Source organism: Fundulus heteroclitus, chromosome 10 (assembly GCF_011125445.2).
Source record: "Fundulus heteroclitus isolate FHET01 chromosome 10, MU-UCD_Fhet_4.1, whole genome shotgun sequence".
In the NCBI taxonomy this organism is placed as follows: Eukaryota; Metazoa; Chordata; class Actinopteri; order Cyprinodontiformes; family Fundulidae; genus Fundulus; species Fundulus heteroclitus.
Window position 1 is genome coordinate 23054206 of NC_046370.1, and position 27635 is coordinate 23081840.

Genomic DNA, 27635 nt, shown 5'->3' on the forward strand with positions numbered 1-27635 from the left:
GCAGATGGATGCAACCTTGTTCTGGTTCAATATCTCTAGCTGCCTCTTCACCTGACTTTTAGGCTACGTTCACACTGCAGCCTGAAGTGACCCAATTCCGATTTTTTTGACCATATGCGACCTGTATCTGATCTTTTTATAACAGTCTGAACAACACAGATCGGATTTCTTCAAATGCGACCCAGGCCATTTGAATATGTGGTCCTGAATCCGATACGTATCTGATCTTTTCAAATGCGACCTGTGTCTGTACGGCCGGGTCGCATTCATCCGACCTGTACGTCACCGATACTCGACAAACGTCACTATTCTGCGTTCTGCTATGCAGAAGCGGGAAGAAAGACGACACCCATAGCGGACTACAATGAGGAGAGCAGTCAATGGAGGGAAAGCTCTGGTTATAAAATAAATTAATGACCGCAAAATGCGCGGCAGCATTATAAACCATGTTTACTTCCGCAAACTTGCTATGTGTGACGTCATCTCATCCTCGAGTGTGCATGCGGGACACTTGAACGCATTCAGTTCACACAGGAGATCGCATACAAGTCGCATATGTTTGGAAATGTGAACGACCACGCAAAAAAAATCAGATTTCACAAAAAAATCGGAATTGAGCATGAAGACCTGCAGTGTGAAAATAGCCTCAGAGACATACAAGTGGAAGGGGAAGGCAAAGGAAGCAGCAGCATCTTTGGATTTGGTTGGAGACTAACACTATAAAGCAGGCGGGACCATGGCAAAGGTGGAAAATAAAACATTTGAGGTGTGACCGAAAAGCTTAGGGTCATAGAATGGCAGGATGTCTTGTTGGCTGTGGGGAGAAGAGGAGGATACGGAGGTTGTTCCTGAACTGAACCTATTGAAGAATGTGTCAGTTTGGCTCTGTCCAGACTTCCATCTGATTATGTCTTTTCATAATTTGATTTGCTTGGGTTAAAGCTAACAAAACAAAGAGGAGATTTTGTATGATGTCTGAGTTTTAACTATCCTTACAGTAAAATAAGGTTGATTAAACCATATGCTTAACCCACAACCCCTAAAAAAACTACAGTCTCTTTGCAGTTAATTACAATGAAAAGCAAAAAATTAGCATTATCAACCAGAAAATCTGCCTGTTATTCCCTTTTAACAGTTAAAATTTAGAAAATGTGTTAAATCATATATGAAACCACTGATTTCATTTTATAGTTCTTTTTCTTTTATTTCAGCAAAAACTGATAAATGCCATAAAATACAGACAGCTGCAGCAGAAACATGTAAATACATTTAGTGCATGTCTGGTTTTAAAGCTGAACTCTGACACTTCACTGTAACACATTCAAACACGACCAAACTCACAAGTTAACACCTCATCCGTCGCCATCATCAACTCTTCCAGGACTAACCTTTAGGTTAACAGAAGCTGCCACAGTTAATGCCCTGTTGCATCAAATATTCAATTAGCTTTTATTCCATAGTCAGAATGTGCAAACGTTAGAAAAAACTGCTGTTTTTGAAATACTGTGCATACATGTTAAGAACGTGTGCATGTTCCAGCAGGTCCACGTGTCATCGCTTCTAGACATCACGAAGAAAACAGGTGCAGCTTTTGGTTCACGTTGGTTCAAAACCGAACAGAAAACACGACAGTAATCGAGGGTAAAGCGGAAACAAAAACCGAACGGATCGGAGTGCACAGGGAGTCCGCCGTGTGTGCGCCGTGCAGACTAAACCTCACGAGACGTCATCGTGCTGGGCCCGGAGGAGGCACAAACGGGACACGAAGCTTCAGTCGAATAAAACGAAGACCACGGTCTACATCATGCTGACAAAAAAAAACAAAAAAAAAAAAACAGCTCAGGCCACATTCCATCTTTAGATTTAAGAATAAAAAAATACTTCATGTGTTAAAGACTCTGGAGATGGATCTGTTTGTAAGAATATATACACATCGATTTCTTTTTTTTTTCTATATTTAAACGGAAACATCCGGAGCCGAACCGCAGCAGCTCGGAACAACTGACCGAATTCATCACAAACGGATCAAAACCTACATTCAGTTCATGCTGAGGATGTGGAGGGTGGGGTCACCAGAAATACTGGAGTCTTTACAGATTAACTGAACTGGGAGACATTTTTTTTTTTCTCCAGTCCTTCTACTGGGTGACCCTGCAGGGTCACAATGCAAATGTCCTGAAGGGGGCGCAGTGCATGGGTTCTGGTTGCATTGATCATTTTCTGTAACAGTCGATGCCATTGGTTCTGAGGCTTGGTGGAGTTGAACCAGCAACTTGAATTCAATCTGAACAGGTGGGAGGGCTGCTTTCTTGGCCAGATGTCGCCGTCATAGCGGCAAAAGGTTCAAAGGTTCAAAGCTTTGACTGAGATAAAAAAATTTCATGGGTCAGCAGGAGGGAGGATTGTTTCAGTGTATTAATGATGTTCCTGTGGGAAAGAAACAGAGAATAGGAGGCTGTACCACTGAACGTCTGACAAGGCCACATCCACCACCCTGCATCAAAAAATACACACAGAGTTGCAGAGAAAAGGCTAGATTTAGCTTTTAGCATCGGGCATTTTCTATCTCTGGATAAGTATGTGCTTAAACTTAATTCCAGAACCTATTTTCAGGAAACACATTTGTCAGCTAAAACAGGTAATAGGGTTGAAGCCTTTTAAGGTTTAGATAATAAATTCCTTTCTGAAAGTCTGATTTTCCAGTACATTTGCTGCACTGAAGAAATCTGCTATAAAGACGGAGGTTATGTTCAAGTTTAATGCAGAGATGAGCATCTATTTGTTTAAATTCTGAGTTTGGTTAAAGCTGCAATAGGTAACTTTTATATAAAAATTTTTTTTACACATTTGTTAAAAACTGTCAATATCTGACAGTAAAATATAAGACTGGTAATGTGACAAAATCAAGCTTCTCTGGCTCCTCCCAGAGGTCCTACTTCCATTTGCAGAATTACACTGCTCCCGGTGAGAAACAACCAATCAGAGCAAGGAGGAATGTCTGGCTCTGCTCGGTTGTTCGCAGGGTCAACCACAATTTGATATGCACTGCTCGCACCACCTTCCCCGCTGAGCAACAACTGCCAATTTACTGAGTAGCACTTGCTCAGAAAACAAAGTCAGGTAAACATTGGAGCAGCACGGTTGGGTCTTTTGTGGGGGAGGAGCAGTGGAGGGAGGGCTGTAGCCCGGCAGAGAGCAAGGGGGCGGGACCTATAAGGGGTTTGTGTTCAAATGTTCAGGCTAAGTCCCCAACCAACAAGACTGGCAAAAGCTGTTAGAAAAGGACGAAGTGGTTTGCCAATCTTCACCATGCTTTACATGATGCTACTAAAACATCATGGGGATAAGTTTCTGCTTGTTGCATGAGTAAAAGCATAAAACACAGCATCAATAGCTGTCAACCTGTCTTTGCTAACATTGCAATAATTGGAATAAATATTTTTTTTTCTTATATGATCTTTGTTTGAAATTTCTGTACCTTGTTTCAATCTTAAAAATGGACAAAAAAATTAGGAAGATATGGACTACTGTAATGGCAAAGTTTTAAAATAACTTGATCTATTACCTACTGAACTGAATTCCTGTCATCACCGCTGGATAAAACAAAGTTTAAAGAGGCAGTTTCTGAAACTGCGGTAGAAGAATTAGCACCAAGGGATCATTGACTTCTGTGTTAACACAACCTTTGATGTCCATATGTCGGAAATCCTCAGGATGTTTTCTCGTTATGTTTGCACTCCTTCCACCTGTCAGGGGTGTGTCTGTGATTTCATCATTTTACTTGTCGCTGTGTCCATATTTCAGCTGAACATGCGGATGTCGCTGAAGCAGATGTCGCTGAACGTGCCTCTCATCAGTCTGTGAGACAGAGGGGTTTAATGATCCACTCTGTGCTGATACTGAGGGATTACAGGGAGATCCTGACCTTTAGACTGAATACATTTAGCCATTAAGTGGTTGAAGGTTTTGTTGCAGCTTTCGGCTTTGACATGACACTGAAGGAGAAAAGGTGAATCCTTGCTGGATGCAGGTGGTTTGTCTTGTGTATGAGGTAAAATGAAACACGACTCAGTTGTTTGCAGTGGCTTTGATGTCCATGTAACGTCCGTTTTCCAACAATGTTCAATCCGCTCAAATCTGAGCTGCTGCCTCCCTACAGCGTGCTGCTGAGGATCTCCGAGACCTGCGCGTTCGTTTGGTCATCCGAGTCAAGCTCCTGGGCGGCGGCTCCGTCCGGCTCCTCCCCTTCCTCTCCAGACTCGGCCTGTGCTACAACCACCGACACGCCTGCAGCCGTCACAGTCTCCTCCTCCCGGCTCGGTGACTCATCCTTGCAGGGCTCGACGAAGATCCTGCGAACATGGGGCCGCAGCTCCCGGTGCCGGGCTTTCCGACTCTCCAGGATGCAGGAGGCGTGGCTGATGTAGGTGTTGCTCTGTGGTGACGCTGGATCCCCCAGTGGAGTTAAGTCAGCATCAAGCTGCTTGGTGTAAACGCCCTCAGATAAAGACCCGGTAAGACTCTCCCCGCTTTGACCCCGGAGCCAGCGCTGAGGCCCGCTGAAGTATTGCCCCCGGTGGCTCCTGGACAGCAGCTTGCGTTTTGCTGGTGGATTGGCAAGGCCCCTCAGAGGGACGGGGCCCTCCTTAGTGAGCGAGAGGCCCTCAAAAGTCTTGGTGGTGTCTGACAGAACTGGGGACAGGGGGAAAGACGGGGGCAGATCTTTGAAGAACCTGGGGGACAAGGGGAGGGACGGAGACATGGGTAGGGTCCTGGAGCGTGGCGGGGGTCGAGGTGAGGTGGGGAGGGGGAGATCTGCGGATGGAGAGGTGGAGGTGGGTAGCAGAGGATCCTTCCTGGGAGTGGAGACAGGGAGGTCTGTCGGTGGACAGATGCTGTACCTGAGAGAGAAAGAGAGAGAGATCAAATGATAGGTGGGAGGAGTCAGACTACAGATAATGGGCAGTTCCCCTGTTCTGAGAGAAGTAAAGCCAGTATGTTTCATTTCTGGATGCTTTTTTTCTGGCTCCTCCTGAGTATCACTGACCTTAGAGATGGTATTGTTATCTGCCATGAATACCCCATTTTTTAAGAAGGCTAAATTCTCTGGCATAAAAACATATCTTGCAGATGATTGTAGTGTCTGAATCCCACTTGGTCATTCTGAAGTGTTTAAAGTTACCTGAGCTCATGGATCTGCAGGACGTCAGGGGCGCTGCCGCCCATTGTGTGCATGACCTGCTGGGACAGATCCGAGGCCGGAGAGTAGAGCAGGTCCATTTCGCGGGGGCTCAGGGCATCACTGGAGTCATAGTCGCTGTCAGTGGGCAGGAACACCTCGGAGGAGCCGTCCTCATCGGAGCCAAGGAGAGAGTCTGTCAGACAAGAGGTCAAGGTGAAGCTTTGTAGGTGGTTTGTGTCTGCTTAAAAGCAGAGGAAAACCTTCATACGCACCACTGATGGCCTTTCTCCTCCTGAACTCTGGGGATGGAGAGGGTGTGGCCACGTAGTCCATTGTGGAGGAGGTGGAATCGGTCTTCTGCTGTCCGGAATCGCTTTCTGAAGCACTGGCGTCCACCAGGCAGGTGATGAGTACGCCGCCGCGGGGCTGCTTGTACCGCGCGTACTGCAAGGCATCCGTGATCCAGCGGAGGTCACGTCGCATCTCATCCAGCTGCTGCAGAAACGAAGACATAAAAAAGTTGGATACTTGGGACCGTGCTAGATTGGATATACGCAGCACCAAAACATGTTCTACCTAGTATCTTTATGGGAACAAGAAGGATTAACTGTGACTCTTGAATACTTTGTTATAAAAAGGAGTTCATAGCCCACTCAATCTTCTGGCTTGAAAATGGGATTTAGTCTTGATCCCTCTCCCACTGTGCTTACACTTGGTGTTGTGCATTCATATTCTGAAAGACTTGTATACTTTCTCACATGATCAGGCCCTCTACACCTCTACCTACTCTATGTTTTGTGATTCTCCTTTGGGGTTATGTTATTGAGCTGTATTACCTGTACCAGATTGTGCACTCCATGCCAAGCAAACCGGCTCTTGTTCAACCTGGCCCAACCAGCTTATTGAACTTAAAGTCAAACATGCATTCATTTGTCATATCTGTTGAGACACACACACATTCCAACATATTGAGGCTGATGCTATGCTGTTACTGTTAGATATCCGTTTGTTGAAGAAGAATCCTTGAAGAAGCGTTTAACATGAAGCCATAATGTGCCTGTAATATGTGTGAAAGCTGATGAATGGAGAAGGAGCGTACAACATGTAGGAGTATTATCTGTTCCTTTGATGTGTGTAGAGTAAGACCACGGTAGTATGGTTAGCGATCGCTGATGATCGCCTCTGCTAATTGGATTTTTGTCCTTGAACATTGTATGAACCCTGCTGTAGTACCATCTCTCCCACGAAAAGAAGAAAAAATGGCTTGACAGATAACTGGATGGCCTGGGAACAGAATGTGTTTGCATCAGCTGGGCTGTACTGGGCTAGAAAATAATGGAGCTGAACTTTTTTGAATCTCATGTGCAGGTTGCTCACCACTTTGTTTGATTGGCCTAAGCACAGTCATGTTAAGTTTATTTGTATAGTACATTTCAGCAGCAAGCCAGTTCAAAGTGCTTTACATCATGAAAACATCATAAACACATCGGAATGGTCACCGGTTGGGAGTCCAATAACACACGTTCAATTGTAGGGGGTGCTCCGATGGCACAGGGGTAATGTGCACGACCCCTGCCTTAGTCCTTAATGCAGCTCACCCGGGTTTGATTCCGGCCTGTGGTCCTTTCCTGCATGTCTCCCCCCCCCCTCTCTCAAACCTCCTTTCCTGTCAGCCTACTTTGTAAAAAAAAAATGTTTTGGCTGATTTGTAGTTTTCTGGAAGTTGGTTCCATGTTTGTAAAGTATAGAAGTTGAATGCTGCTTCTCCATGTTTGGTTCTGGTTCCGGGTTTGCAGAGTAGACCAGGACCAGAAGATCTGAGTGGTCCAGATGGTTAATAGAACAACAACAGGTCTTTAATTGTATTTTAGTGCTAAGCCATTGAGTGATTAATAAACTAACAGAAATATTTAAAAGTGTTTTCTCTGAGCTACAGGGAGCCAGTGTAAGGACGTTAGAACTGGGGTGATGCGCTCTATCTCCCTGGTTTTACGGAGAATGCAAGCAGCAGCTGTCTGGATCAGCTGCAGCTGGCTGATAGATTTTTTGGCCAGGCCTGTGATGACACCGTTGCGGTAATCAATGCGACTACAGATAAACACATGGATGAGTTTCTCTAGATCTCGTAAGCAACCGAACCTCTGTGAGCAACATCACACCTGCACGCTGAAGCTACACCAGTATTACGCCTGTCCAAAACCTGAGATAATAACAAGTTGCATGGCTCATTAAAATAATCAAATTACAGCAATAATTTCTTTTAGATTAGTTAGTTTAGATACAACTGATTTAACCCGATTACATGGAAAAGACAAAAATCTTTTTTATGAGCTGTACAGTATGTTTTGTGTCAGCATAGAGGTCCTCCTAAGGAAGAACTGAGAGACACGTACATCTTTCAGAGTTCAAATTTTATTGTAATCAAATTATTGACCTTTGGTGCCATGAGATTTAGCACAAGCATGCAGTATTGTACAGCCTCTTTTCTTCAATAAAGGCATCTGCCCCACCTGTCAATCAGCGGTACTGCACTCCGATTAGCCCCTGGCACACACAGAGCAGGACCGTGGAACGCCATCTCACCAGAATTGCTAAATGGTAAAAATAACTAGGTTTATTATTATTTTGTTTACAGGTCAGCTTGGATTGAATTTTCTGCTTTGTGCGGTGAATCCAGATGCAGTGCGTGATTGCACAATTGGGCATGCACCCAGCTTTGAGGGAGATAGTGGGGCTGACTCTAGTTTGTTCTTCTTTAGGTCCAAAAATAACTTCAGTTTTGTTTCTGTTTAGCTGGAGAACGTTTTGGCACATCCATGCATTAATTTGTTCTAATCATCCGTTCAGTGCATGGATGAGTTCAGAGTCACCTGGCGACATCGTAATGTGGTAGAGCTGTGTATCATCTGCGTAGTTAAGGTAAATAATCTTGTTTCTTGTTATAATCTCAGCTAGTGGGAGCATAAAGATGTTGAATAGAAGGGGTCCCAGGATAGAACCTTGGGGTACCCCACATGTGACTTTTTCCCGCTCTGATGAGAAGTTGCCTGTTGACACAAAGAAATCCCTGTTCTTTAGGTAGGATTTGAACCAGTTGAGTGCTGTACCAGACAGTCAGACCCAGCTCTCCAGTCGCTATATCTGAAAAGTAGTTCCTGGCTGTTGGATGGAGGTTTTGGGAGGTAGAGTCTCTTCATTCTAAAAAAAAAAAAAATCTTAGAAAAGTTTTGAAACTTTTTTTGTTGGTTTGGTCCAAAAGGATTTTCGCTGATCCTTTCTTCTGAAATGTTTTTCTTTTTATATCCTTTTACATATTATTTCTAGATAATTATAGTATTGTCTGGCCTTTTCTGCTCAGTTCTGCGTACTTGTTCATATACTGTACCTTGTACTTCCTTGTTGTGGTTTTGGGTACTGCCTCTGCGGGTCAGATATTGGACCCTTCTTAAGCGCTAGTGCTCCGGTATGAACGTTATTTGAGCTTCTTGGCTCTCCGTTTTGCTGAACGGCAGACAAACTGCAATACGATGACAACAAACAAGAGATTTCCTGGAGATTCACCACAGCTGAAACGGTTTCTGCAGCTTTGGGGGAAAACTGAGCTGTGGAACTCTTGAGGTTTCCATCTGCAGCAGATTAAACTGACAGGAGCTTCATGATTTAAACCCCAGATCTGCTGAGGTTTCAGTTGTCGATCTGCAGCTTCAGCAGCTCTCAGACTCACGTGTTACTTTCTCTGTCTGTGATGTGACGATTTTACCTTTGTGTCGCCTCTGCTTCCAATATCAGACAGTTTTTAAGATAAATAGATTTTTAACCCCTGGCTGTAAACTTTGAATTTAAAATGCTTAAACTCCCTGTTTTACTACACCTGGCATTCGCTCTGAATTTAAGATGAGATAGGAAATACCTTTATATTTCCACAATTGGTAAATTCGGGAAATACATTCATCAGATGGAGAACTCAGTAGCAATCTAGTCTAAATATTACAAATGTTTAAATCTTAAGGTTTTACACGTTTATTGTGTATTCATTGATGTGTTTACATACATCAGACTGACAGAGGCAGGGCCGCCTTACGTCGGCGACACCGGACCCTCTGACCACTGCCAGCAGGCAATGCGGGTGAACTGTCCAAGGACACAACACCAAGGACAGAGCAGGGGATTGAACCGACAACCTGACTGGTTACAGGAACAGCTCTCTAACTCCTGCGCCACAACAGTGGCGCAGGAGTTAGAGACATCATCCACACTGAAGTGTGGATGATGTCTAACTAACGAGAGAGCAGGTTACATCCGAGGAGCAACTGTGATTGGTTAATTCCAAAAAAAAGTAAAAAACTAAGTAAAAAACAAAGCAAGTGGACTTGTTCTCCGTAGTTGAAGTAAAAAGAAAATTAAATGAAAAACAGGAATTACCTTTTAAATGTTTGATAAGGAAAGGTATTTATAATCAGATTTATGAATTGTGGTTTTTAAATCTCCATTCAGAAATTAATGGAAAATAAGTTTTTAAATTCCAGTATTTAACAATGGATCAATAAATACAATTTACAATTCCTCTTTAATAATTGAATTTAAAATGTGCAATTACAAAACACGTTTTATAACTGGATTTCTAACTGTACCATTTAAATATCACATTTGAAATGGTTGTCATTCTTTTTCAGTGATTCTCCTGGTCCTCCATAATGGAGCCCCAAAAAGACCTGAGGATGTTACACCAAAGGTAGTCTCAGCTAATTAAGTGGACCGATCCAATCACCAGCCTCAGCACAGGTGAGGTAGTGCGTGTGTTGTTTGGTTAAAATAAATATCGGCGTTTAAAATTGGTGGATAAAACCCTGGATCAGCAGTACGAAATGTCTTTGTTGTTAATAAGCCTGTTCTTTCAGACGCTCCAATCTCACCATTTTCTTTTCCATTTTCTACAAACTCAGTTCAATAAAATTTCGGCTTCCTGAAGGTTAGACACAGAAACCCACATTAAAGCAAAACTGAATTACCCCTGCAACTATAATTCTTAGTTTGGTGAGACAGCAAATGTTAGCATGTTCTGATATGATATCTTAATAAGATGTAATTTAATGTTTGAATCTTGTCTGTTTGGATTTCTGTCAAAATAAGGGGACAAGAAGAATGAAGAAGACTTTGTAGAGAAACTGTCCTTTAATAGTACTCCTGTTCACATCGACCTGTACTCATTTACTCATCTCAGCTTTTAAGATGAGGCTATGATGCCACAGAAATGTAAAAATCTAAACTTTTACTCTAGTAATTTAGTTGATTTGCACATTGATCGTAAATCTATTGATTTATTATTTTTAATTTATGGTTGGGAAGAAAATGCCTTATTCGGATGAAAAGGGAGGTACCCTGTGCATCTGTTTGCTAACCTCCATTATTTAATGTTTTTGATCTTTCTGCAGGAAGGTGCCACACAGATCATTTTTCTGTAGCTTCCTATTGCACTTCTGAAATTTAGCTGTTTAATTAATTAATCTGTGTTTAAAAATCTGACACCTAAATTGTCTGATCTTCACAGGAACACACTGACACAGCTAGACGCATCAAAACGGTTCACAGTTCATTCTTTAAATCTGGTCTCTGACAGAGCAGATTTAAAGCTTTCCCTGTGCCGGGATTCGTTTTATTCATCCCAGCGTCTCCGTGGTCGGTGCCCATTTTTTCCGAGCTTTATAAAAAGCAGACAGATGGTGTCACTCGCTCTGCGTTTGGAGAGCGCTGCTGAGGGTTTTGTGGTCGGCCTCCATTAACGGCAGCAGCTCCTCTGCGAGACACTCCAGACGAGGACGTTCAGGGGCAGGAAAAGCGCGCCGTTTAATGGATGTAAATCTGCAGCATAAACACTTTGACACTTCAGAAATACCACTGCTTCGAGAGGCAAAGCCGTTTTTCATGCTTCCTGCTGTTCCTTCTGCAGACAAAACCCTAAAAACAATAGTTCCTAAAAGTTAAAATGCTCTGTTTTTGGTCTGAGCCATCGTGGCTTCACACCTCCGAGGCATCTCCAAGCTTCCACCTTTCCTGGTTTAACTCTGCTGCGTGGCTCACCATAGAGCGGCCGCTTATCCATCGGTTCTCTGTCGTTCCGGTTCTCACTGATGGCACGAACTGCTTTTTAGAAACATTTCTCACATCTTTTAGGAATCACAAACCGTCCCAGGTTTGTCATTGTGACATGCTTCCATGAACTGTATCCAACCTGAAGCTCCACGCGTTCGCCACAGGGAGTCAGTGTCCTGATTTGGGTTTTATTATGGTTTACGTAGGGCTGGGCAACGATTAAAATATTTAATCGCGATTAATCGCCCTGATTAATCGCGATTAATCGCGATTAATCGCATTGTATTTACAAACTCCAAGAATGAATTCAAAAGTAGTGTAAAGAGCACTTTTATTTTAATGTTCTGCTGCCATATGAACAAAAGTGTTGTAACATTTGTAGCACTTATTTTATACTGGATATTTTTAACCCATCTATTGAATTTAGTGCACTAGTTGATCTTTTCTTCATAAGAGAACAGCAAGCACTGCAGCCAAAATATGGCCTTTTTTGACCTGCTGTATATTAGCCAGTCCCTAAGCTTGATGTATCATGAAACTGTTGACCTTTTGGGTTTTGTGGTTTTTATTTTATTATTACAATTTAATAATAATAATAATAATAATAATAATAATAATAATACTAATAATAATAATAATAATAATAATAATAATAATAATAATGTTATGTTCAGTGTTTTTTCGCTAATCCACCTCTTATATATTTCAATCCTTATGTGATTTTGTCTGTGTTGTGTGCACCTGCCTGTTGCTTTAATCCTATAAATTTCCCCGTCGTGGGATAAAAAAAGGATTAGCTGTTGTTATCTTATCTTAAATAACACTTTTTAATATATGTACTGGGTTCTTTCAAGGTCTTAATTACATGTTATGTGTGGGCTCCAGTAACATCCATCCATCCATCCATCCATCCATCCATCCATCCATCCATCCATCCATCCATCCATCCACTGATCTACCTGGATGTTCCCTGGAGGACTGAAACGCCTCAGTCAGAGACGTCTGTGGGTCTGTCAGGGCAGTGAGAGAAGTTTCGTCTCCTCTCTCCGTTTCTGTGGCTCGACGTTTTCATGTTTTTTCACGTGCTTAGATAAATTTGTTGTGTTTCCACTGAAATGAACCGGCTTTTTACAAAACATACAGCTTGATTTCATTTACGGTATTAAAATAAAGCCAAACGGTGCTACTTCCCCTGTTCATGTTTTTTCGCTGCTGCTGTCTCTCTCAGCTGTTTGTGTATTAAGTTTGTGTGAGAGCTGAGTGGGCGCCCTAGGCTGAGCCTGCGTGCTGATTGGCTGGCGCCGCTGAGCCATGTACGAGAGGGGAGGGGGAGCGGGAGAGTGCTGCCGTGTGCCTGCTGACTGACACTGACTGAAAGCATGTGAGCAACATGCGTTAATGCGCGATAAAATAAATATCGCCGTTAATGGTCTAATGAATTAACGTGAAATTAACGCGTTAACTTGCCCAGCCCTAGGTTTACGTTTGTTATTTGATTATTAGTTCTCTCTTCTGTCTTTAGTATTAGCTCTGGTGTTTATTATTTGCTTGTGTTCTGTTTAGTCTTAGTTTGGTTTTCTAGCTTAGGCTTGGTCTTGATGGTTATTTTGTTTCTGGATTAGTCTAGTTTAAGTTTCTGTTTTGGTTTAGTGATTCTCTTCGTTTAACCAATTCTGTCATAGGTTTAGTTTCTGTTTTTTAGGTTGGGTTTGTCTTGATTTATCCTGAAACTGTTTTAGTTTCTCTGTTTTTCACCTGCCAACCAATCAGCTTCAGTTTACTTCCAGCCACCTTTTCCCCCTGATCAGCTCCACCCCTTCTGGTAATTAGTTTCACTCTGTTCACCTGCTCACTCCTCTACTTATACCTGCCTCTGTCTCCGGCACTCTGGCAGATCATTGTGTTTTTTCCATGCCAATGGGTGAGTCTTGTCCACCATTTCCTGTTCCCTGTTATATGTTTCTCCTGCCTGATCTGACTGCGTGCCTTTTTTTGCATTGGACTGTTTATTTACCATAAGCCTTGTTTTTGTCCTGCCCTTCATTTTTGCCTGCCTGTTTTTCTTGGTTCCTGCTCCCACCTATGTTTTTTAGACTTAAACCTTCTTAAACATATCTCTTGTCCGGCTGAATACTGAGTCCATCTGTCCCCGTTCCCGACAGTCAGTTCCTGTTGGAGCAGTTCGAGCGAGGTGGTCGGTTATCTCACCTGGATGTAGTCCAGGATGAGCTGGTGTCGGGATCTGGCTGTTGTCACCTCGCCGTCCGTGATGGCCTCTCGCAGTGCCTGCTGGGTGATGAGGGCGTCCAGGTCCAGGACCGAGGACAGGCGGCAATAGAGACTGATGAACTTCTCCTTGTAGGTGCAGAAGTGAACTGAGGGAGGAACAGAGGCGGGAACACAGAGATGATGTAGATCAGACTGAAAACAGAGATTTAAAAAATAAAATGTAGTTAACAGTAAACTTACAGCAGATAAATAAAAATGGGTCAGACATTAAATAGGAGAAGAGAGAGCAGGAAAACTAAAGCAGGAATCATCAATTCCAGGGAGTTTTCCTAAATACTTCTCAGTAAAAAAACTAAATCCCAGCATTGCTGTGAAATTATCCATCATATGAGTAACAGCTCTCCATGTAGTCCAAGACTGCGGCACCTGAAGTGTTGAAGTACAGCTCTGACGTCAGACACGAAGAAACAGCTGGGTGCATGGTAACCATGGTAACTGCTTCTTGGACGGTAGTAAACGCTGAGACATTCACAACAAAAAACTCCAGTTGGAGGGAACGGGCTCATAAATTCCTCAAAGTCAGCTTTGATCCACCGGGTTAAACCAGCTGGAAAACATTTTACACTACATATAAAGAAGTTTTAAAATTTGATTTATAGGAGTAATCTAGAGCTTAAGTAATAATGTGTGGAAGGTCTTTCAAACTGTACCTTTTATTTTTTTTCTTGTGTAACAAAAGCTTTGCTAAATGTTTCTAGGATTAAAGCAATGACCAACCACCAACCAGGTCCTTATTCTGACCTGGTTCCCCAGGGCTGCTTGCACTCGGAGCTCCTCTGCGAACGTGATCGCCCGATTAAACCGAACAATAGCAGATAAACTGAGAGGCAGCCGGCGCTCGTCCTGCGGACGGCCTCCTCCTCCAGTGCAGGCGCAGCTCTCTGCCGCGCTGGAGCTGCTCCACAGGTCGAGGACAGACTGAGCTGTGTTTGCCGCAGCAGACGCACTAAATCAGCCTGCAGGCTCCAGCAGGACGGCCTCTCTGCTGACCCCCCCAACACATACGCGCACACGAACATGGTAATAACACCCACACGCACTCTGCACAATATGCTCTCTCTGCACACACAGAGCAGCACACACAAAGAGACACTGATTCCCAGTCAGGCTCTAACTTCATGCATCCGTGATTTGTCGGCTCCCGGAGATTTTCTCCCAGTACTTCCTGTTTGTTTCATGAAAAACGACTTATTTCTTCACGTCCTCTGACTTTTATCTAAGGCCAGAGACGTTAAACCGCTCTGCTTCATCTAATTCATCATCGTCCCGAGTTATGCTGCAACTCATTACAAAGATGCTGGGACAGTCCTAGGGAAGCAAAGATGTTCAGAGGATCTCCTATTTGACAGCAGGTGTGCAAAAATAACGTTCCTCACGCAACGATAGGAAGGGACTTTTATATTTCTCCTCTGCAGAGCCGAACGTCATTACACCGTCCATCAGGAATCTGGAGAAACTTCAAGAAGCAGACCCTGCTGTGCAGAAAATGAATTTTCTGTCAACCTGGTCCAGAGGAGGAGACAATGTGGTTGGGCCCAGAGGCATCTGGGATGGACCTTCACACAGAGGGAGCGTGAACGGTGGCTCCGTGTTCCAGATGTTTGATGGAAGAAAGGAAAAGGAGCAATCGGTTCCCGCCGCCAGGCTCTGCCAGCGTCCCGGCGGAGCGCATTAGCGCCTCTGTGACGGCAGCGGGAATGAAGAAAAATCTCGCAGAGAGTCGAGAGCAACATCTGCCGCCTGTCCTCTCAGGCTCATCCACGCGTTTTTCCACCAAGGCAATGGCAAACCACACAAAAAACAACTTGTCAAAGCGTGGCTGTGGAAGGAGAGGGTACGGCTGCTGCACCGGCCTGCCTGCTGTCCTCACCTTTGCTCCGTAGACAGGAATTAGATGACAACTCTAAAAGGTGTTGGGAGAAGGAATGGGAAAATTACACCATGGGGAAAAGGACACTAAAACAGCTGTTTCTGCAAGGAGCTATGGCCTTAAATACAATAATTAGGCCGATAATAAGAGATTACGGTGATAGACCTGTCCAGGGTGTACCCCGCCTCTCGCCCATTGACAGCTGGAGACAGGTACCAGCACCCCTCGTGACCCCATGAGGGATAGACGTGTTAGAAAATGGATGGATGGATTGATGAGGGGCCACATGGATGGGGAATCATTTTTTTCTCAATGTCTGACATGAAATAAACATCACTGGTAATGGAGGAACTGTGTTCCTGGATCTTCCAAACTTGCTCCTACGGATGTGAGCTCTTCTCCATGTCTCTACCGAGCAGCTGGCGAGCAGAACGACACTCAGCGAGGCAACACCGTTACACAATTGTTTGTTGTCTCTGCGTGGACCAGGAGCAGCTTCCCTCTCCACATGGGGGCCGGCTCGGGCTTTTCCTTGGACTCCCTCGGCCTGACCACGTGAGACACCAGTTCTAAACACCAACAAAGGTTGTAAGACGGACGGCGTAGTTACCGAGCTCAAACATCTGCAGCGGCAGGTGCAGGAACCCGGACAGGGGGGTGTAAGGGTTGGACTGTCCGGGGGCGGAGCAAACGTCGTCGGCAGGGGGCAGCAGCAGCAGGAAGGAGACGCCATGGCCGATCTCCACCACCTCCTGGCTGTAGAGACGGAAGTGACGGGCCTGCGTGCGGAAACAGACGGAAACCCCTTCAGGGTCGGTTCCAAGCTGGAGATGAAAGAAGCCACAAACAGGAAGCTGAGCGGCAGGAGAGCATACCTTGTGCAGAGAGACGTTGATGTGCTTCAGTAGGGATAGTACGGCTGTCTGCAGCTCGTAGTAGAGTAGAGGGGCGTGGCTTTCTGCTTGGGGCTCCGCCTCCTCGCCGTCCTCCTCGCTGCGGCGTTTGTCTCCCGCAGCCGCCAGCGTTTGGATCCAGTCCCACTCCTCCCTAACGGAGCGCAAATAAAATTCCCTTACAGCTGTTGTCTGAAGGTGCATTGTGGGAAACGGTGTCCTATGTCTTTGCCTCCTCTGACTGTCCTAACCAAATGTCGACGTCTACATTACGGACTGTAACTATGGCAGCCAAGTGAAAAAGGAGCCGGAATTTTTAACCCCCTGCTTGCTCTGACCTTTTACAGCGACACAAACCCCCGAGCTCCTGCGTCTGTGTGAGAAAGAACCTGGACACGTTGGCGTTGTCCCGGATCCGGGTGTGGCACAGCATGTTGGGGGTGCGCTGGGACACCAGCACTCTGATCTGGTCCACAGAGCTGCTGAGCTTCAGGTAGCCCAGATAGAGGCCGGGGGCAAGGCGGTGGGTGCTGCGTCGCTGGTACGCCAGGATGTCCTGCAGAGCAAAGACAACCTTTAGATGGACTGGCAAGTTCTCGGGACGATTCCGCTCTCAAAATCGTTTTAGTTCAGGACACAACTTTTTGGGTCTTTCTGTTCGTTATAAAAAGAATCAAACCAAGGAGAAAAAAATATATTTATTTTTTTTCAAATGTGGATTTTAATTTTGCTTCTCATGGTTACTCTGGCCGACCAGTGTTTGTGCACAACAAATGTTTCCAGGCCCATATGGCAGGCAGATATCCACAAACCCCCCCCGAGTACCGGAGGAAGATCTTTCCATTTCGTCTACAGCTTGAGACCGTGGTAGGTACTTGTCCACTATAGTGGACTTCATGCATCCCTGGCAATGTTTTACCAAAAATATGACTATTGCTAGAAATACTCTAAACAGCACCATCTGTTTCTGCAGTTAAATCTTTTTTTTTTTATTATTGTTGTTGCTGTTATTCTGTAACTCACAGTTTGTGTAAGCAAAACAGATTTCTATCAGAATAAATCAGTTCTGTGAGTCACAGTTATAATTTTCCCTGCTTTACAGGTCTGAAGAACAATGAAGAATGAAATGAATGAGCAATTAGCAGACTCCTACAGAACTGGTTACAGGCTGGGGCGATAACTAGGCTGTTGAACTAGTCGGAAATTAGATACGACGTCGGCCCTCACGGACTGCAAATGTTAATGTTGATACTGTTGAGGACGCTAAACATCCTGAAGAAGCTAAAGTTGCTGACGATTGTCCATCTGACTGAGGTTCAGGACCAAAGGAAGCAAAATATATAATATAAAATACCAAGAAACTAAAATAGAACCGGATGTCGTGTGGGAGACTCATTTCCGTGTTTGTTAGTCGTAACGTCAGGTTGTAATTAGGTGCATACAGTACATCAATGGGTTCAGGACTGAATCTAATCTCCGTTTGGTTTAGTGCCATGGAAAATATTTTTTCGGGTATTTTTTATTTTTTTTTAGATCATACAGTTAAACAGGAAGAAAGAGGGAAGGTCTGAACATTCAGCGGATGAAAAACTGAACGAGAGATAGATGGCACATACGAGTGAGGAGAGCACTCAGGAGTCAAGGTCAAGTTCGGTTATTTTCATTACACTGAACAATGCGTGAAATTACATATTTGTTTGACTCGTACATATTTCAAGTCTCCGGAGCATGAAAATCTCAACTCGATGAAATGAGTTTAGATTTTTTTCTTTTCCATGCCTCAAGAGGCATAAAAAGAGGTCATCCCGAGTCCTGCATTCATAGCTCTTCCTCACCTGCATGGTGATGATGAGGATGTCCAGAGCGTACGGCTCCTCCGGCGTGGACAGGGACTTCCGCTGGCTCTGCAGTTTGGTCACCTGCATCCACCTCCCGTTAAATAGCGAGTGCTGGCTCTCCGTGTCGCGGATTGTCACCAGCAGCACGTTGCCGTGCCGATCCTTGATGGGCTCGTAGTGGACCCGGCCCAGGTTGTGGGTTCCCAGAAGGCTCTGGCAAAACGAATCAACGGGCACTGATTACAGCGTCACATCCGATTCCGAGGTGGATTCCTCTCCCCGTTTCCAGCAGATTAAACAGGAGCTGCGGCACGTTCCGGGTACGGATGTTCTCACCTGCAGCTGGGCGGCGGCAGTCAGCATCTTGTGGCGGGCCTGCAGCGTGGACGACGAAGACATGGACACCGACATGCTCTGTCTCAGCCACCGCACGTCCTCCCACATACAGGACAGCTGCGGAACATACACAGAGCAGGTCATCGGGCTTGCTGTGGTGAGGCCTGACGGGCGGCGGGTAGTTACTGCTTCGTGTCAAAACGTGTGAGGGCGTGCTGTATTTATCAAATCCGGTGGAACTGCGAATTTAGGGGGGAGTGTATCAGTCAGGTTCTGCTAGACGGATGCATCAATGAAGCGGTCGTCAATGGTGTGAGGAGTCTATGAAAGCAGGAGCTGCAAATAGGTGTATTAACACAACACCAAGCAGGAAAGACACCAGCAATTATTGTAGAGAAGCAACAATTGCTCATAAAAGTAAAAGAAGTAGGGCTGATGTTTTGGGATTATTTTGTTTTGGGATTATTTTGCACCCACAGAACCAAGCACCTTCTCAGTCATTTAGAGGATCATGAAGTCCTCAGTATAACAAAGTATATCCCAGTTCCCACCACTGTTCACATCTGCATTAGGATGTTTCCTCACAGTCTGTGGAACTGTCCTGTCATTTTACCCTGGCACAGTGTGTCTATCTCTGTGAATGCAATCAGATAGTATCATGCTCCCAAATCCCTAATCATGGGAGTTTTTTTTTGCTGAACAGGATGATTTTACTCAGCCGCTGAAGCCTGGAGTTTCCTGCTTCTAGTATGCGCAATTTGGAGTTGTGCGCCATCAGGCTTGCCCCATGTTACACTTCGAACCCCGATATGCTTCCACTAAGAGTTCAACACTTAATTTTTGTGAATGTCCGAGGAACGCTCATGCTCTGTCATGCCAAATGGGGACCGCAACCCAGAAGATCTTTCTAAGGCCCTGCAAGGTCTGTCCATGTTCTGGCTGAATGTTAATATTTCGGTGTGTCCTCCAGTCTGATGTGAAGACGATCTTCAGAGAGCTGTTTAGAAACAAATGTTTAGAAACGTCAATGATCAGACGCAACGTTGGGGAGAAGAGTAAACCAAAGTTCCTCCACAGAAAGACCCAAAACCAATGAGCCTTAATATTGCGTCACTATTTAGATTTTCAGTTAGAAAGTGAAATATGTCTCTTTTCATGATGAATATTTCTCTCTTTTTTTGTTGCAGAAACGTAGAGCTTCCTCTCATCCCGTGGGTTGAAACTAGGAACACATTTCTTTGTAATCGGAGCTCTTCATCGGGGTTGTTGTTAAAGGAGCAGATGGTCATTGTTTTTTTTTCTCTCTCCCATAAATGAAAATGCGAGATGCCTGTTCAGTTCATAGAGTTCATTCATAAATATTTTTCTCTGCCTTCCATCAAATGTTGTTCTGACTCCGACGGTCAGACGGACTAAAAACAGCTATTCAGAAACGAAGACGCTCTCAGAGACCTTTATCCATACAGTCCTGTGAGCGTTTTAGACACCCTTTGGCTTTCCTTTCTTGTCATTCTGTCAAAACCTTTAAAGCCCAGATGGCGGGTGTTCATTCAGACTCGGGCTGTGCGGCGCTCTGCGGGCTCAGGGAAAGTGGTAATTTTCCACCGTCGACGCAGAGCTGTAAAGCTGTAAATGTGGCTTTCTTCCCACTCAACGCAAGCATTACAGCTGCGGTTAGTCGGCAGTTTAATTGTTCAGCGCGTATCCTTGAGTGCTTCCACGCTGAAAAGACTAAAGCACAATTTCCTGAAGCCCGAGGTGACGTGCTGTATGTCAAGCTTAAAACCCGGTCGACAGTGAAACAATGCCAGAGCATGAAAAAAAAAACTCAGGGAATAAGTCAAGATTTCAGACGTTCTCTTTTGAAAGGGGAATGACTATTAGACAACAAATCGTCGGCTGCAGAAGCACTTTGTCTGTTTTCAAGGCTTGATTTTCATGTTAATATAACATAAAAGGGGGAATTGGTCCAAACCTCTCTGCAAATGAGATAAAAAAAAATGCTGTAAGAGCTGATGAAATGATTTATAAAAGAAAAGACACAATAAAGCGTTCTTTTATAGAATGGTTTTTGAATGTTTTAAACTGACAACCCGTAAGAAAACATGAAGGAAAACGAGACAGAGGTTCAAGATTCAATATCTGGCAACTTTCTGACAACAGTCGTCTCCGCTGGTTGCAAATCAAATCACTGCCTCTGTCTCTGTCGCTGGCCTGCATATGTTGACCAAGTGCAAATATTGAACTTGAGTGCAACATTTGGTATTTTTTTTAAGGATTTTACGTCCTCATCTGGAATCATTCAGGATGCAGTTTGTACGTTTGCGCATTTGGAGTAAATAATTTCGGCAGGATGGCGCCATGCAGCCGTTCGGCCGTACCTTCGTGAACCAGAGGAAGTCCTGCATGAGCGAGCTGCTGTAGGAATCGTCCACTTCCACGATGGGAATCTGCTCCTCGGCGGTCACCAGCAAACTGTCCTTATGGTAGAAGACAGCAGCCAGGTAGATCCCCCTGCACACAGGACAGGACAGGACAGATGGGGGATGTATAGTTTCGAAGCTCACAGCTGCAGGTTTAAGTGTTAGGAGTGTGCGAGGCTAACCTTTTCAGTGTCTTTACAAACTTGTTTGAGGAGTTGAAGAGGTGTTTGAGGCTTCTGGAGACCGACTGCTTCCTGCTTGGGTTCTGTAGTTTCGAGGAGTCTACGGAAGAATGGCAAGAAAGAAGTTAGAAAGGTTTTGAGTGTTCGGCAGGAGCTGACCGGACAGCAATGTCCAGGCGGGTAATTCCAGCCCACTTGGCAGCTCTTGTAAACGCTGAGGTGGATTTTAGGTTTTGCGTATGATTCAGGGTCAGCAGGGTCAGATTTCTCTCCCACGTTAAAGTTATCGCCTTCATTCCTCGTCCTATCTATGTTCCCTCCGTCTCTCCCCCTGGCCGTTCCCGGCTGCTTGCCGATGCCAATCTCCAGACCGCCGCAGCCTTTTACTCCGGCTAATTACACGCCACGCAATTATCGGGCGGTAAACAAACGAGGAGCTCACAAACATGCTGCCGTGCCGCCTGCCGACCCGGCTGCAGACAGAGACCTGTTTAGCTCGTTCCAGCCAAAAAGGAAAAAAAGAAAAACTAACGTGACAAGAAGAACACATGTGTTTGGAGAATTTCAGTAAAACTACAGGATCTCTGCTGGAAGGACAACATTTATCCTCTGATCAAAAGCAGAATTCCTGCATTTCTGGAATGTGGTGCAGCCTGAAAGACAGGAATGGATGGAAAATTATGATGGAAGTGAAGCTGATAAAGCAAACAGGACGTATTTTATTTCTGTGATTATTATTTATTCTTTTTACTAAATCCTTTTTTCAGAATTTGATGTTGATGAATCTGATCAATAAAGGGACGATTGACAATTGAAATTTGCTCTAAATTGAAATTTAGAGCATGCTTTCAGTTCACATCAATTTTATTTACACATTTCCGAGAGTTAAATTCAAAATTTAAGTGTAATTTTAGCATATGTTTTTTTAAGCACAGAAACCAGCTGTAAAATTGCCCATATCCTTCCGCTTCCACATCCCGTAAAATTGGATTTTTAAACCATCCTACAGAAGACAGACAAACAAAGACTGAACAAATAAACCTAAAATAGTTCATTTTCCTTTCAATGTGGACATTTCAACACCTTTTCAAATGCAAAAAAGAAATATAATACAGCCATGTGTGCAATTTCAGAGAGAAAATTAAGCTTTTTTTCCATTTAATTGTTTGTTTTATTTTTGAAGGCAAAACTCCCTGGATTTGTAAACATCTATACAAGAAAGAAAAAGCATGAAAGTAATCATTGGTTACATTCCTGGAAATTACCGGTATTTTGCAAGAAGAGCGACCTAGGTTCTTAAAAGAGTGACCTGCAAGTTCCCAGAAGATGACTTGAATGTTCCAGAAAGCTAAACTGGGACTTCAAAGATTTAAAGTATCTACAAGTTACAGAAGGTAATGTGTGCAAGTTTGATCAAATTAAACTGGAAGTTTAAGTAAAGTACCCTGCAAGTTCTGGGAAGGCATCCAATAAGTTCCCTGACAGTGATCTTAGAGTTCTTGGAGAATAACTTGTAAGTCTTGGGGAAAAAAAAACAAAAACATAACAAAATAAAACATGGAAGTTTCAGAAAGGTTACTTGAAAGTATGTACTTTCCAGTAGGTTCCAGGAAAGTCCTGTGGAATTGCTGGACGGTAATTGTGATAACGTCAATAAAATAAAATAAAATAAAATAAAAATACAGAGCAAGTTGTGAGAAAGTAAAATAAAAATGGCAGAACATTAACAGCTGGTTCAGGGGATTCAAGTAGCCTGTAGATTTTATAAAGTAACCATCTTGTTTAAGGAGAGTGACCTGTGAGTGCTGTGAAACCAGCACCAGCTTTCCTGCAAATTTGAGCAAAAGCATCATTTAAGTCCCAGACATACTGAAAATGTTCATGTTATGTCAGTATAGGTGTGTCATGCATTTTAAAAGTCGCATGTGACAATTAGACAATGTTTTTCTTTGCTTGCATGCAGGTCAATTCTACTTAAGTTATTATTAAACATCACTGAGTTGTGGCATGAAGTGACCTTGAACCCTGCTCCTACATTCTGAACATGTAATAGATTTGAAGAATCATGCCTTTGCTACAGGAAAAACTCAAGTGTTATCCCAGTTTGACCCCTGAGCATGCTGGTTTGTGTCTCAGAGCTGGACAGCAGCCTCAGTCCCTCCTGCTTTACACGGTCCTGATGTTTTACAGTCTGGTAGGGCTCTGAACAGCAGCAGCATTCAGCAGCTGTAAGCGGTCTGCAGGTTAACCCTGTCTGACAGTAAAATAATCTGACAACTCCGTGGCCCGCTGTGCAGCAAAGCCTAATAAATGAAGAACTGAGCAAGGTTGGGTTTATGGATTAATGACAAAACACATTTCCCCCCTGACGTCGTGAAAAAAAGAGCAGCTTCAGGTTCAGTCTAAAACACTTCTGACCTTCTAGTGACCAGTTTTTACTGATTGTAAACACCGAGGTGACAACAAGTCAAAATGAGGTCTTGGAGGGGGGGTGTAATCAGTGCTGGGGGAAAAAGGAGCGGGGGTATTATGAATCATTTGGAGTAAAATTACAAAACGAAATTCTGCAATCATAAAGTAAGTGGGGTGGAAAATGAAATGTTTAAAAGTGAACAACATAAAATGGTCCATTAGTTTGATAAAGAAAGCCTTAAAACCAATTCCGATCACCACCTTCATGAACAGCAATGATGTTCCTGAGGACTCTGTGCTTAATGAGGCAGATATTCACCTGAGAAAGTTGAACTGAGCTCAGAGGATCCTGACATCTTAACGAGGAGTGAAGGGCTGCTTCAAACTGAGATGCTTTCTGAACCACAAATTGCTATTTCAAGCAAAGAACCGGTCCAAAGTGTTCCGAGAGGCAGGGTGTGATTGTCTGCAAATTGAGGAGTCACTGTGTAACAGTGACTCCTCAACTGAGACTGGGGAGACTGAACTCGCTGTATTATTTCATTTATTCTTTAAAACAATCAGGACTAAGATAAATCTCAGCATCAGGCTGACCTTGTTGTTTTGGATTCTGACCGCGTAAGACATGTATGTGAATGAGGTCGGGTTTATTGCAAACTCAGCCATATTGGAAGAAGGTTTGTGTGCGATCAAAGGATAAGCAAAGAGAAAATTGGTGGAAATAAGCTGAGAGCAGACTGAAGAAATACAAACATAAAACCTGACAGAACACAAAGTGTTTGGGTAGGGAAGCTTGTCTTATCCATCCGTACCCTGAGCACTGGAGAACCCCAGGGTTGTGTCCTGAGTCCCTGGCTGTAGTCATTGTACAACCGGGACAAATCCCAGCTTTACCATCAAATATGTCAACATCACTTGTTGTAGGCCTGATCCCTAACAAAGATAATAGGGCTTTCTTGGAGGAGGGAGATTAATCACCTGGAGGACTGGTGTCAGAGCAATAATCTTCCCGTTAACGTCAGCAAGACAAGAGAGTTGGACCACAGCACTAAGCAGGAGTGGAACTATTATCTTTTTAGGATTGATGGAGATCCAGTCGAATGTATAGACATCTTTAGATACCTTGGGGTCCCCGTCTCTGAGGACTTGTTATGACCTCGCCACCCCACAGCATGGGCAAATCAGGCCCGTCTGCGTTTGTATCACCTCAGGTATGTAGGGTATTTTTACACCTGCCCCATTGAAAGCATTTCAAGAGGGAAAATCATTGTCTGGCTTGCCCCCGAGCAGGACAGACTGGCTCTTCAGAGGGTGGTGAGTCTTGAACATTGAAAATCAAAATGGAGACAAAAAAAGGAGCTTTTTTTGCGCAAGCAAGTCAGAACCTTAACAATAATAGCAACCTGGTATAATCTTAATTTGGATGTTTTACCGCTGTGCCGGAAATGAACATGTTTGAAACAGTTTTTAATCTTTGTGTGCAATGTCGGATGCATCCATGCAGCACTGTTTTCTGTGGTCAAACCCTGACGCTGCCTCCTGACAACGTGAAGGACTAAAGAATTGACCAGGTGGGAGCAAGAGCCCCGATCCTGAAGTTTGCGGAGATTAATGTGACGTCCTCTGAAATGAGGGAAACACGTACCCACGTCATAAATTACCATTGCCTGCTGCTGAACGAGCTCTTTGTGCCTACACTAATTAATTTTACACATTTATTTTTGGCTCTCTGAGAGTAAACTGTGTAAATATACAGCCTACATATGGGCGGTGGGTATACGTTACAGCTGTAAACACAGCTGGAATAATAACCAGCTGAATCTGCGCACAAACACAAACTTAATGCTGAGTTTTACAGGGTTTTGCTTAATGCTGCAGAACAACAAAGTTCTCCTCTAGCAATGCTTGGGGAAAACACTATTATGATCACTTTCAATGTTTTTGCAGCATAAATGAAGCTTTACTGACTTCCCCATTGAAATATGACACATTTTCATGTTGTCGGAAGGTTAAAATATGTTTATGGCAATTAATGGAGAGTTTAATTAGCTCTCAGTTTACTAGTTTTGGTTACAAGCAGCTGAGTTTACGTTCGTCATCAGGGTAGTCAGACTTTCCCTTTAGAGATAGCAATGCTTCCACTGGGAGGAGAACAGGGACAGACCCAGAACTGCTACCGAAGAATGTTGCTGGATGAGAGTGAGGTCTGGGTTTATCCACATGGACCTGTTGCCATCAAAAGCTGACGGTGTAAGATATGGATGATTAAGAAATCAAGAAAATGAGAATATTTCTTCCTTATCAACACAGCTTTAACTCAAACCATGTTGGAATTCAAAGATGCCTGAAGAGGCAGATATAAGGTCCGAACATCTAAGAATGTATATTGACCACTTTTCAGTCGGTCTAACATCACTGGCAAAATCGCTTTGACTTGGGCACGTAAACATAGTTTTTTTCAAACTCAAATTCAAAAGGTTGAATAAAATCTGTGTAAACTAAAGTTGTAACCACATTTAAAGAGACAAAAGAGCCAGAGGCGTTTGGCATGAATCAGAGACTATTGAACTGAAATCACTGCTCAGAACCAGTCTCACAAGTCTGGTGTTAACCTTCAATTACAGACCAAATTTCACTCTGTTTTGGCTCAGACGTCAATTTTGGAAACGCGAATGTCTGTCAAACATAATTAGTGACAGTGTGAATGCTGGCCAGATGCCATTAAAGGCAATTTGCATGGCTTATCAGACGTCGTCTCTGCTAACTGTGAAGTTTTAAGCCCACATTATGCTCTGCTGTGGACCAAAATACCAACAGAAGCCATTTAGGGAAAAAGCACTTTTATGTTATGACAAGAAAACAGAAAAAAACAGAACAGAAACATTGTAGAATTTTTATTAATGTGATGTTATCCTGAAGATAATTAAAAACACTGCCCATGTGAGCAATACAATGTTGAGATTCTATCACAGATACAGATTTTTAATAAGTGGGGTTGCCATTTTAACTGCTTCTGCTGAGGGTCTCCTACAGAGGCCAGTTTCTGAGGCAGTCCACGCTCAAAGGAACACGAACCGGCTCATAGGTCGTGTCGACCGGCTCGTTTCAAACACATCTCGCCAGACTCCCCGCAGCACCCTCTAGAGCTCTGCAGGGCTTTGCACACATTTGGCCACAAGCCGCAGCATCACCTGGATTAGGCTCACGTTTCTGGGATCACTCACCCCCGCAGCAGTAGTGTGTGTGCGTCGCCCGGACCTGCTGCAGCAGACGCTCCATGGCCTCGATGTGGCCCCGCCTCCTGGGCTCACGCCCGTCGCTCTCCCTCCAGTCTGAAACCAAAGACATGGAGATAAACTCATAGCAGTAGTTCATTTGTGATGCCTTGGGTCAGTTCAGGCAACATTTCCATTTTCCGATTACGTAAAAAGGTGAAATATTTTTCTTAGCGCTTCTGAAAGCACTCACAGGGCTATAAAAAAGCAGAATCCACCTGTATTAACCAGCCGTCTGGCTGAAAAATATTGAAAGTGCTTACATACACATTTTGTTAGATAACTGAAAAGGAACTGCACAAATACAATTATTTCAGGACTCTGAAATAGCACAAAATACATAAAGCAATATAACATAACCATTACCTTCAAATATCCGAATGTTTTTTTTTTTCAGAAATAGATCTCAGAGGATAATTTCACCTTCAAAAATCTTGGATGTGGATAGATGATTAAATGGCTCGGGTTCAGGGAGTGACCCACAGGTCAATCTGACTTTTGTGGTATGGTGGTTCAACTCAGCTCGGTGTTTATGTTGCCAGGTAAAATGTAAAAGTAAAAAGAAACTTATATGTTTGGTGATGTCCACAGAACTTTTCCTTTATGGGGAAATGTAGCCCAGTTTTTGCCCAAACCTGTCTGTACAAGCCAGGGTTTATCTTTCAGATATCTTCGTTGACAGGTTTGGGTGTCTACCAGACTATCTGGAGAAAACTCAGATGTCTTTCAAACATCTTCACTTTGGTTGGTTCTACTCATCTCATTTCAGTCGAGTAATACGGCACAAATTCACACCCGAGGTAATCTCACAATCCAAACAACGTGATTCAAATTCATTGACATAC

The 27635-nt window shown here is 43.8% G+C and overlaps 1 protein-coding gene across 2 annotated transcripts in view; it reads right to left on the minus strand.

The window, feature by feature from the left end:
* Positions 1 to 1178: 1178 nt before the first annotated feature.
* Positions 1179 to 27635, minus strand: part of ankfn1 (ankyrin repeat and fibronectin type III domain containing 1) — a 127601-nt gene continuing 101144 nt past the window's right edge. For both annotated transcript variants that reach the window (XM_036142358.1, XM_036142359.1), the window contains 11 exons: positions 21104 to 21203; positions 20880 to 21012; positions 18499 to 18615; positions 18160 to 18375; positions 16714 to 16880; positions 16307 to 16478; positions 16042 to 16210; positions 13481 to 13647; positions 5455 to 5677; positions 5183 to 5375; positions 1179 to 4901 (listed from right to left, as the gene is read on the minus strand). In XM_036142358.1, the coding sequence (XP_035998251.1) occupies positions 4154 to 4901; positions 5183 to 5375; positions 5455 to 5677; positions 13481 to 13647; positions 16042 to 16210; positions 16307 to 16478; positions 16714 to 16880; positions 18160 to 18375; positions 18499 to 18615; positions 20880 to 21012; positions 21104 to 21203 (2405 nt within the window). In that variant the 3' untranslated portion in view covers positions 1179 to 4153. The remainder of the gene's footprint in view (positions 4902 to 5182; positions 5376 to 5454; positions 5678 to 13480; positions 13648 to 16041; positions 16211 to 16306; positions 16479 to 16713; positions 16881 to 18159; positions 18376 to 18498; positions 18616 to 20879; positions 21013 to 21103; positions 21204 to 27635) is intronic.